General features: G+C 44.7%; 1 protein-coding gene and 1 pseudogene across 10 annotated transcripts in view; one reads left to right on the top strand and one right to left on the bottom strand.

Moving 5' to 3' along the window:
• Positions 1-11,972, top strand: part of GLB1 (galactosidase beta 1) — a 140,011-nt gene that overhangs the window by 15,258 nt on the left and 112,781 nt on the right. For all 10 annotated transcript variants that reach the window (XR_004670486.4, XM_055109605.3, XM_034956037.4 and 7 more), the window contains exon 2: positions 10,200-10,369. Coding sequence is in view for 9 of the 10 variants with exons in the window: in XM_055109605.3 (XP_054965580.1) it covers positions 10,200-10,369 (170 nt within the window). In the remaining variant the exon portion in view is untranslated. The remainder of the gene's footprint in view (positions 1-10,199; positions 10,370-11,972) is intronic.
• On the bottom strand, positions 4,959-6,084 carry LOC103782915 (small ubiquitin-related modifier 2-like; annotated as a pseudogene).

Here is an 11,972-nt window from a genome sequence, read left to right as displayed (position 1 = left end):
CAATTTGAATGAACATGATGGAAATGATCTTTAAGTCTTTGTGGAGGGGGCACTAATAGCTACAATTCCCAGAGGATTGTGGTCTTGCTTCAGATTTATCTTGAGTGGGAGTGGGGAGTGGGCAGTTCCAGAGCTTCCACTTGATCCATGATGGCTCCTACTCATGATGAGGGTTCTGCAGGCCATTATGTAAAACCATCCCACTTTGAACTCATAGCCACGGAAATAACCGTGTGATGGATCCTCTGATTTGTTGGACTCTCTGTGAAAAGGACTGGGGCCAAGGCTCCCATTATCCCTGGCCTCCCTAAGAGTGATAAGGGAGAGTGATGGCATTTCAGGTTCCCTGGTGCTACCATGTCAGTTCAGACTGTATCCAATAGTCCTCAGAAGGTGGTGGCCTTGGGGTGCCCCTTTTCTTAGGACACAGTTACCCTGAGTCTTGTTGGGAAGGATTGGAGGAATATTTACTGTGTGGACTTGGGGTGGTAATGCAGGATCCTTCCTCAAGGGGATCCATCCAACCTTCCGTCAAATTTTGTTGACTGTATGTTAGAGAACTGGCTCAAAGCTGGGAATTGGATGAAGGAATCTCAATTTTCCATGCAGTTGTTGACATCAGCCTTTTGCTCACAAGTTTTTAAACATGTCAAGCAGTACTCTTGCTGATTGCCTGGCCAACTCACCCCACAGAAACGTGTGGCTTATGAGCCACTGCATAAGGTCACTCCTGGTCCACAGGTCAGCACACCCTGGTTGCCACTGTGACCTTGCTGGTTGTTGTGGTAATTGTGCCTTCCTGCTTCTGATGGTTAAGCGGTCCCATGCTGGTTATGCCAGAACCTCATCATCCCCAGCGACACTAGGGCGCCCCTTGCCTGCAGAGGATGGCCCCACTGGGGGGGCTTCCCAAGTATGCCAGGGCCCTCCTCACCAGTGCCTTCCTTCCTGAAGGGAGAGTTCTCTGGGCTCTCCTGGGGAATAGAGCCAGGTAGTGGGGTCTCTGGTCACCCTTTTTACATTCCCACCTCTTGAGCCATTCCATACCTTTCTCAGGATGCCAAGGCAGTCCTGGCATCCTCACCTCATTTCCTGTAGACCAGCATCATGTCTAGGTTCCAAGGATCCTCCCAACAGCATAGGGACTGGGCTCTTACCAATAGAATATAGGTCATGGGAGAATACACCCTACCAGTAACTTCCCCATATCCGGCCTGGGATTTCCCCCCTCAAGATCCATTCCCAGTGACCCCCATAGTTAGGTCTTACTTTTCTGGCCTGAGATGTGAGTCTCTTTAAACATTGCCACAGAAGCCTCTGATATTCATAGGATGCCCTGAGTGGATGGCTCACCTGAGCCCATCAAACTGTCACTGTCTTCAAAGCTTCCAAATCTGTTAATAAAAGCCAGCTAACCTCACACTCCTTTCAATGACCAGTGACCCCCACCTCTGCCCCGCTCCAGGGGTGGAGCCAGTGCAGATACCAACTGCTCCCCCTCTCTCCGTGCCTCCTCCCAGTCCCACAGAGTTGAGGGCCTTGGTATTTGTCTTTGAGGCGTTACCACCCCACTTACCGACTGCTCCCCTCTCTCCATGCCTCCTCCCGGTCCCACAGAGTTGAGGGCCTTGGTATTTGTCTTTGAGGCGTTACCACCCCACTTAGCACCAGCTATAAGGTTCTTGCTATTTGACATTCATGAGACAACAAGGTGCAGACTCACATCCTGATGATCTGCTGTTGAGGCCACTCCTGGTACCAAGGTCGTACTTTGGGTCCCTCTAGAAGCAGAACATTGGGTGCAAGTGGTTTGAGAAGTGATCCAAGAGCATAGGAGCAAGGGACAGGTGGAAAGAAGGGACAGCCTGGGTCAGAATGCATATTGTAGTTATCACTCTGGGAACCGGGACATGATTCTTCTGAGACCTCCTGAAAAGTGCACAAAGTGTCTCCAGAATTATTTGCCTAAAAAACAAGAGAATGCAGTTCTCCACCCTCTTTGTCCCTCATTGGCTGAAGGTTGCCCTCAGGGGCATGGACTGCCTGGTGCTCCTGGACTTCTGGGCTGAACCTGTTCCCCCAGTGTTGGGGCAGGAAGGCAAAAAGACATGAGATCTGAGTGTGAGTTGAGACAATCAGCACAAAGCATACTGAGCTTGCACAAGACCATTCACAGAGCTACAGCTGATGTAGGCATGTTTTTAAAAACTTTTAAAGACCAGGCGCGGTGGCTCACATCTGTAATCCCAGCACTTTGGGAAGCCGAGGCGGCGGATTACCTGAGGTCAGGAGATCCAAACCAGCCTGGCCAACGTGGTGAAACCCCGTCTCTACTAAAAATACAAAAATTAGCCGGGTGTGGGGGCAGGAGGCTGAGGCAGGAGAATTGCTTGAACTGGGGAGGCGGAGGTTGCAGTGAGCTGAAACTGTGCCATTGCACTCCAGCCTGGGCCACAAGAGTGAAACTCCATCTCAAAAAACAAACAAACAAACAACAACAAAAAAAACAGTTTTCAGGCTGGGCACAGTGGCTCACGCCAGTAATCCCAGAACTTTGCGATCGTGAGGTGGGAGGATTGCTTGAGGCCAGCAGTTGGAGACCAGCCTGGGCAACATAGTGAGATCCTATCTCTACAGAAAATTTGAAAATTATTAACTGAGCATGGTGGCGCACCCCTGTGGTCCCATCTACTTGGGAACAGAGGTGGGAGGATCGCTTGAGCCCAGGAGGTCAAGGCTGCAGTGAGCCATGATCATGCTGCTGCACTCCAGCCAGAGCAACTGAGCAAGAAAGACCCTGACTCAAAAACAAAAAACTCTCTCCTCTGCCTTCTCTTTTCACCCTATATGCCTCCCAAAGTGCTGGGATATCCATCGGAGATCATTTCACAATGGCAAGGGCTACATACTCTCCAGAGCTGCGTAACGTTTGATCATGTATGTGTATTTGTATATATACAAACATGCATGTACAATACACATACAATATAAACCATAATTCATTTTATCAGTCTGCATTTTTATTTGTGTCAACATTTTGCTAGGAAAATTTTTCAGAGAGGGTTGAAAGATTATACCATTAACATATTACTATCAGTCCATTCCTCCATCTATCAATTCATCTTATTTTTTGGATGTATTTCAAAATAAGTTGCAGATATCAATGCCCTCCTCTTGCTAAAATAAATACTTCAGTAGGCATATCATTAACTAGCAGTCAGCGTTTGTTAGTAGCCCCTTTTTCTCCCAAGGTAAAATTTACATACAATGAAATGCACATATCTTAAATGTACCATTTGATGAGTTTTAACAAATGCCTACACCTGCATAATCCAAAACCCTTATCTAGCTATGGAATATTACCATTACCCCAGAAAGTTCCCTCACGTCCCTTCCCAGGCAATACCTACCTCTACTCTCCCAGAATTAACTGTTCTGATTTTTTCTTCCACCATAGATTAGATTTGCCTTTCCCAGGACTTCATATAAATAGGTTCATGCAGTATGAACCCAATTGTGTAAGGCTTCTTTCTCTCAACATTTTTGAGATTTATCTACATTATTACAAATACCAGTAGTTTGTTCTTTTTTATTGCTGAGTAGTAGTCTATCATATACATATGCCATAGTTTGCTGAGGCAGGAGAATCGCTTGAACCCAGGAGTTCAAGACTGCCATGAGATATGATTGAGCCATTGCACTCCAGCCTGGGTGACGGAGCAAGACCCTGTATCCAAAAAATCTTTAAAAATTATAATAGTAAATAAAAAGTAATAAAAATAAAAGAATTAGGATCCAAACCAGGTTCACACTGACCTAATGAATATCGTATCATTTCATATTACGAATATTGTATCATACCTTATTACACATATCATATCACATATAATGATCTAATGCAATCATTAGGCCATTATTCCTCTGAAGTTCTTTCATTTCCAAATAATACTCCCTTTCTTTCTTTTAATACCATTGATTTGTTGGAACAACTGAATCATTGGACTTTTAAAATGTCCCACATTTTGGATTTGGCTTATTGCTTCCTTATGGTATTATTAGATTCGGGTTCAATTGTGATTTTGATTCAATAATGAGGACTACTTTCTAGATGAGACTGTACTTCGTGTTAAATCATAACATGAGAGACATAATGTCTGGCTATTCCACTTTTATTGAGGCTGAAATTGAGCAGATGGAGCACAAAAAATATGCCCAATCCTTCACACAATTTCCATCAGTGTTTCTAATGGTTTTAGCATCTATTGATGATTATAGCTTAAATCCATTTCACTAAGTGTTGGGGAAAAGGTGTTTTTCAGATGCTTTTATTCCTTCTGCATTTATTGTTATTTTGAGACAGGGTCCCTCTCTGTCACCCAGGCTGGACTGCAGTGGCCCTATCACATCTCACCATCGCCTTGACCTCCTGGGCTCGAGCAATCTTCCTGCCTCAACCTCCTGAGTAGCTAAGACTACCGGTGCCTGCCACCACACCGGCTAATTTTGCTTGTTTATTTATTTTAAACAAGAAGTTTAAACAACAAGCTTCTTGACTGGAAGGAAAAACTATCTAGGATTCCTTTTTTTTTTTAGACTAATTTATCCCTACTTAAAGACAAATTGCCCTACATTTAACAACTATGTACAACAAAGTTATAAAATTGTCCTTGGTTTTACAATGATAAATGAAAAACATTAACATTCTACAATTGAATAAAGTATGCAAGGATTTTTATGTTTTTTTTTGTTAAAACAGCAAAATAACTTACTGAAATATAAAGATAAGAGCTGAATGAGCATGCCACTAATGAAGAAAAGGGAGTATTTTTACAGAATCGGTATTTTTCCCCATCTCATCTCCACTTGATATCAATCAAAACGTACCATTGGCTGTTTAGTTAAAAAAAAAAAAGCAATATACTTGTGCACATTTACCAGTTACTTTATGTACAATAAAGGAATGGGGAAGGGGGAAATGAAAGAATAGAGAAAACTGTACTGTAGTAGTCAGGATGTGGTGGAACCAAATTGCAGTTTTCTAATTGAGAATGTGATCTTGGTCTGTAAAGAACAGAGTTCTGGAGTGAAGTGGGAGGTTCCCTTTTTAGTAGACACCCCCTGTCTGCTGTTGGAACACATCGGTTGTATCTTCATCCTCCAGTTCCAACTGAGCAGGTGTGTCTCTTTCATTGATTGGTTGCCTGTCAAATTGGAATCTGATCTGTCTCATTGACCATCCCTATCGTTCACAACAGGCTTTCATTAGTTTACTAAGTGGTGTATGCCTCTTAATCCTAAACTGCACCACAGAACCCTCCTGCCCTGCCACCTTCAAATTAATATGATCTTTGTTCTCAGTCTTGATTCCTTCCTTGGGCTTTTCATCTGCCACGGCAAGCGCCTAAGTCTCAGCTGCCGCTTCACAAAAGAGGTACCAAGACTGCACCGAATGAGCACGCAAGCAGCAACAGGAGTGGGAGAAGGAGGAGGCGGCAGCAGTGGATGAGGGAGACACTAATTTTAATTTTTTTTTTTAGAGAGACAGGGTCTCACCATGTTCCCCAGACTGGTCTTGAACTCCTGGGCTCTAGCAATTCTCCTGCCTTGGCCTCCCAAATTGCTGGGATTACAGGCATGAGCCATTGTGTCCGGGCCCTTCTGTATTTAATTAACTGGGATCCAGTGGAGAATTTTCCATTGTCAATGTTTTGATAACCCTGAAATACAGTTTTTATGTGAAGGGGAAGTAAACTGCTTGCCTCTTTCTCTGTATTTATCACTTTTCATAGTAATGAGTTGGTACTCTAGCAGTCTCCAAAAGTGACCGATGAATTTTTTCTCCCTGTGTATTACGATGAACTGATAGGTGTTAATATACACGTAGTCATATTTTTTAAATTGATATATCTCTTAAGTCTCTCACACGCTTGCTCTCTCTGTCTCTCATTTTGACACTCAGATTTCTCCCCAAGAACAGTGGGAGCCTCTTCAGGTTCGCGCCTGTGCCTCACATCTAACTGGCCACCATCCTGGAATGTCCTCCTTCTGCCTCCTGCCCACCTCATTGTCACCACTGTGGGCCATAGCCACATCTCTTCTGCCTTTTTTGCCCGTTCAGGAAAAAGCCAAACATTTGAAAACACATATCTGGTCCTATCATTCTTTCATTTCAGTTGCTCTCCATGGCTCTCAGCATAAAATCCGGGCCCTTGAATCTGGACTTCAGGGCTCATTCGATCTGGCCCTGGCCTCCTCCTCTGCCTCAGCAGCTGCCATGTTTCAACTATATTGAGGCTCTGTGGCTCCTGGCCTGTAGTCCTGCCCTCCCTCCCCCAGGCCTCACACGCAGTTTTCTCCATCTGTGTCACCTTCCCCCATGGCTAACTTCGCTTCATCCTAGGCCTTGGCTCAGGCCAGTGGTTCTCAACCTTGGCTGCACATTACATCATCTAGGCAGCTTTAAGAAATTCCAATGTCTGGGTTCCTCCCAAGACCAATTAAAACATGAATGTCTGGGGGTGAGGTCAACTTTGCTTTTTTTTTTTTTTTTTTTTTTTTTTTTTTTGAGACAGAGTCTCGCACTGTCGCCCAGGCTGGAGTGCAGTGGCACGATCTCGGCTCACTGCAAGCTCCACCTCCCAGGTTCACACCATTCTCCTGCCTCAGCCTCCTGTGTAGCTGGGACTACAGGCACCTACCACCACGCCCGGCTAATTTTTTTTTTTTATTTTTAGTAGAGGGGGTTTCACTGTGTTAGCCAGGATGGTCTCGATCTCCCGACCTTGTGATCCACCTGCCTTGGCCTCCCAAAGAACTTTGCTATTTTTAAAAGCTTGCGTAGATGATTTTGCTGTGCAGCCAAGATTGAGAAACACAGTTTGGGGTGTTTCTTCCTTTGAGAAACTTGCCCTTGCCCCTTCCCTCAACCCCGCCATGCCTGGGTTCCCTGCCATTTATTTCTGCTGCAGCATTCTGCTCTAACCCTTACTTTACCGCCTCGACCTCACTGTGTTAACCCTTGGGTTTCTTCTAGGCTAGATGGAAGCTTCATATGGGTTGTGGCCACATCTGTGTGGTTCTTGTCTGTGATTACTCAGCATGTAGGAGGTGCTTGGTAATACTATATTTGTAAATGGATGGTAGGGAGATATTTAGACTAGACTTTGAGGTCATTGGAGGGTAGAGACAGTGTCCCACCATGTATGGGACAAAGGGCAGATTCCATTGTCTCCCACCATCATTTTTTCCCAGCCTTATCTCCTGCTCCTCTGAACTTTTTCACTTAGACAGGTGGATTTCAAACAGCTGTACCCTTTTCCGAATTCTGCCAGAAGTTGCTTGGTCTCCTTTCTACCTGTCTAATGAATGTTCCCACCTCATGGGCCACCTTTGAACTTAGGAAACTTGTGAGGAACACTTATTTGACACTTAGCCATGTATATACTATGAGAATGTTTTCAAGAGCATCCGTTGAGACACCTGGTGTAAGAAATAATTTTTCTATTTTTGTGAGTTTAGGAAACTTTTCCTTTGAACAGAAATTAAAGCCTTATTTACTAGAAGAATAAAGTGATGTTAAATTGCCACTTGCCCTTTTAAAAATGATTCTTAGTTGTTTTTGTTTACTTAGCTTTATTGAGATGTAATTCACTTACAGTAAAGCTCTGCATTTGCCCCTATGAATTCTTCTCTGAGTTGTTTAACTTCCGCTCCCCAGTTGGATTTCAGGCATGTGTGATCTAGGACTCATGCTGCCACAGTTGCTTCCAAATACAGCTTCAAGGGCAACCCCCAAAGCCACCATGGACTATGATGCTACTGTGACTAGAGCTAGTATTGTGACCTTTGAAAGCCTAAAGATGCACAAGGAATCTGACCCATAATGGAAAGCACTAGTTAGTTGGCTTCTTAAAACCCTGGTTCTCTTGGCATCTGTGGCCTGTTGCTGCCTTATCCACCAGAGGGCAGTGTTCCACTCGGCTTAACAGTCGAACCCCCACCCCCACCACCCGTTGAGGTCTTGCCTTTCAAAATCCTAACATTTTGGCTCCTGAAGTGACCCCAAAACAGTGTTTCTTAAAATCGTGCTTGATAGAAATAAATCTTACATTGCAACCAAATATACATGCATACATATACAACTCCACATATGTATATATAACAAAAGTTTTATAAAGTAATACTTTACTATGTGTAATATACTCTTTCTCTTTCTTTCGTTTTCTTTCTTTCTTCATTCCTTCCTTCTTTCCTTCCTTCCTTCCTTCCTTCCTTCCTTCCTTCCTTCCTTCCTTCCTTCTTTCTCGTTCTTTCTTTTGATGGAGTCTCGCTCTGTCACCGGGCTGGAGTATAGTGGCATGATCTCGGCTCACCGCAACCTCCACCTCTCCGGTTCCAGCGATGCTCCTGCCCCAATCTCCTGAGTAGCTATTTTTTTTTTTTTTTTTTTTTTTTTTGGTAGAGACGGGGTTTCACCATGTTGGCCAGGATGCTCTCGATCTCCTGACCTCGTGATCCACCTGCCTCAGCCTCCCAAAGTGCAGGGATTACAGGCGTGAGCCACCGCACCCAGCCTCTATTTTCTTTCTTGCCTTTTTTTTTTTTTTTTTTTGAGACAATGTCTTGCTCTGTCACCCAGGCTGCAGTGCAGTGGCATGAACACGGTTCACTGCACTCTCAACCTTCTGGGCTCAAGCAGTCCTCCCACCTCAGCCTCCCAAGTAGCTGGGACCATAGGCGTGTGCCACCAAGCCTGCTTCATTTTTGTTTGTTTGTTTGTTTTTTTGTAGAGACGAGGCCTCGCTGAATTGCCTAGGCTGGTCTCGAACTCCTTAGCTCAAGTGATCCTCCAACCTTGGCCTCTCAAAGTGCTAGGATTATAGGCATAAGCAACGGTGCCTGCTATTCTTTGATTTTTATTTTTATTTATTTTATTATTTTTTTGAGACAGAGTCTCGCTCTGTCGCCCAGGCTGGAGAGCAGTGGTGTGATCTCAGCTCACTGCAACCTCCGCTTCCCGGGTTCAAGCGATTTTCGTGTCTCAGCCTCCCAAGTAGCTGGGATTACAGACGTGCACCACCATGCCCGGCTAATTTTTGTATTTTTGGTAGAGATGGGGTTTCACCATGTTGGCCAGGCTGCTCTTGAACTCCTGACCTCAGGTGATCCACCTGCCTTGGCCTCCCAAAGTTCTGGGATTACAGGTGTGAGCCATCATGCCTGGACAAGTCTTTCATTTTTAAAAGATGCTTATTGCCACCAAAAATGAGTTTATTATTCACAAATCAGGTCACGACCCACAATTTTAAAAATATTGCCTTCTGTAATCCCAGCACTTTGGGAGGCCGAGGCGGGCGGATCACGAGGTCAGGAGATCGAGACCATCCTGGCTAACACGGTGAAACCCCGTCTCTACTAAAAATATAAAAAATTAGCCGGGCGTGGTAGCGGGCGCCTGTAGTCCCAGCTACTCGGGAGGCTGAGGCAGGAGAATGGCGTGAACCCGGGAGGCGGAGCTTGCAGTGAGCCGAGATCGCGCCACTGCACTCCAGCCTGGGCGACAGAGCGAGACTCCGTCTCAAAAAAAAAAAAAAAAAATATTGCCTTAAATGCCTTAAAGTTCTTTTAGTCTAATACCCTGGATAGTTATGGATGAAGAGAGGTAGGGTTAGAGATGGGACTTATCCAGGTCACTGTGGGATTCAGAGCAATATCTAGGATGGGGCATCAGGCTCTGGAGTTTTAATCCATTGCTTTTTGCCCTGTATTTTACACTTAGAATTTTCTTAATGGGTCTTGGTTATCCCAGTGACATTGTTATTGAGGTGCATCCAGTTCTCAGGCAGGTCACAGCAACAACGGTGTGTGTGCATGCGTGTGTGTGTGTGATGTTCCCCAGCCCCATGAACAGCCCAGTGGAATATCATCTCAGCCACTGATTGTCAGCTCAGTGCTGGCCTCTAGAAGCTAAGCCTTATGGAATCCTGCATGTGGATCCTCTTCGATGATTTCTCTTACCTGAGTACCCCTGGTGGACCTGGCTTAGCAATGGTTTGTATGATAGCTCAGAAAACAAGCATTAAGTCCATCAGCACATTATACAAATTAAATAGGCAGAGAGTCACTTGCTACTGTCAAAGGATCGGCTTCTGAAATGCAGAAGATGGAAGTTCTCATGTGACCCCATCCTTGCTCTGTAGAATGCCACCCAGAGGATGTTTGAAATTGACTATAGCCGGGACTGCTTCCTCAAGGATGGCCAGCCATTTCGCTACATCTCAGGAAGCATTCACTACTCCCGTGTGCCCCGCTTCTACTGGAAGGACCGGCTGCTGAAGATGAAGATGGCTGGGCTGAACGCCATCCAGACGTAAGTAGGAGGGCATGTGGCTCTCACCTAGGCCTGAACACCCACTCTGGAGAGAGGATACAACTGTATTTCTCAGGGTGGCTATTTTATTGCTCAGAAATGGGAAATGGTCCAGTGTGATGTTCTGGGAGGGGCTTGTCATGAGCCGGACTGGCCCTTTTTCAAATAATTAACTACTTCTTCCAATCTTCAATTTTAATCATCAGAAATCATTAAATAAATAGCTTAAAAAGGCAAAGGATGGGGGAAGCAAACAGAAGTAACAATGATCGAGCACTTACCAGATACAGGGCACTTTATACTAATGATTCCATTTCCTCGAGATAGGTATTATTGTTCCTGTTTATAGCTGGTGAAACTGAAATTTGCCCAAGGCCATATCTTTGGTCAGAGATTCAGCTAGTATTTGAAGGGAAGGGAAGGCTTGCAGGCAGCTGAGCACAGGTATGGCTGTAGTCATACAAAAAGCTAGGTTAACAGGAGAAAAGCATAACAGATATGTAAGTTTTATCTGACATGAGAGTCTTCAGAAAAGAAGACCCAAGGAAAACTTTTTACACTTAGATTCCATGAAAGGTTCTGACCTAATGGTAGTAGACTGAATGGGAAACCCTCAAGGCCTGCCTCAACAGATTCTTCTTGGCCTTTCTGGGTGGCATTCCTTCCTTCTGGGTATGGAGCAGGACCCCTCTGCAATGAGGGTCTAGAAGGGAGAAGGGAGAAGTGACCTTTCTAGGTTTTCTGGCTTGCTTTAGGAGAGAGGGGTTCTAATTTCTGTGACCCACACTGGGGAAGATGAATTCTGGTTTGACTTGCTTCAGGGGAGAAGGAGGGGTGGGCAACAGAAGAGCAGGAGAAGGTCAGAGAAAGAAGATTTGCTTCTAAGGCCTTCCAATCTCCTTTAGTTCAAAGTACTTAGCATGCCAAGGTGCCATACTTTGGGGTATTGTTTTCTGAGCCCCAATAACAGAATAAGCCTTGTGCTTAGGTAGATTTCTGAAACCCAGTTTGGCTTTGTGGTTCTGCTGCGGTAATTGTATAACTTCAGGGTATAGAATTATCCCAATAGCTATCTCTCTGCATCTCTTTTGCTATTGCAAAGTAACTAACTAACAGGCAAGAAAGTTGGTGTGGCTGGCTGCTCTGGCTTTTGCAGTGCCGATGTGGATTGCTGATAACTTCTCAAAGATGAAGAGTGAGAAAACCCAGAGGCAGATTCCGAAGATAGATAGTTAGGGAGAACGCACTCATTATTCTGGTTCTAAGGCCACTGGCAGAGTGAACCCAAGTTCACCTGTTTATAATTCCGACAATGAGTTCTGGAAGACCAAGACTGTTCCAGGGAACCCTGAAATCATGGGATCACACACACGCAAAATGACACAACCCAGGGTCTTCAAAGAGAGCTTTGTGATGGTAATGGATGGCTCCATATTTAACTTTGTATCCCATGCTGTCTGTAGGTAGACAGAGGAGCTGGTAGAAGGTTTTGTCATTTTACCTCCTGCCACATGATTCCTGACAAAATCTTTTGTCAGAGGATCTAGGGCTTGGAGTTTTTCCTACACGTACTAAAAATTATTTCTTCAAAAAATAAATATGT

This window comes from Pan paniscus, chromosome 2 (genome assembly GCF_029289425.2).
Source record: "Pan paniscus chromosome 2, NHGRI_mPanPan1-v2.0_pri, whole genome shotgun sequence".
Lineage (NCBI taxonomy): Eukaryota > Metazoa > Chordata > Mammalia > Primates > Hominidae > Pan > Pan paniscus.
Note: the sequence above shows the minus strand (reverse complement) of the source record. Positions and strands in the feature narration are given on the sequence as shown.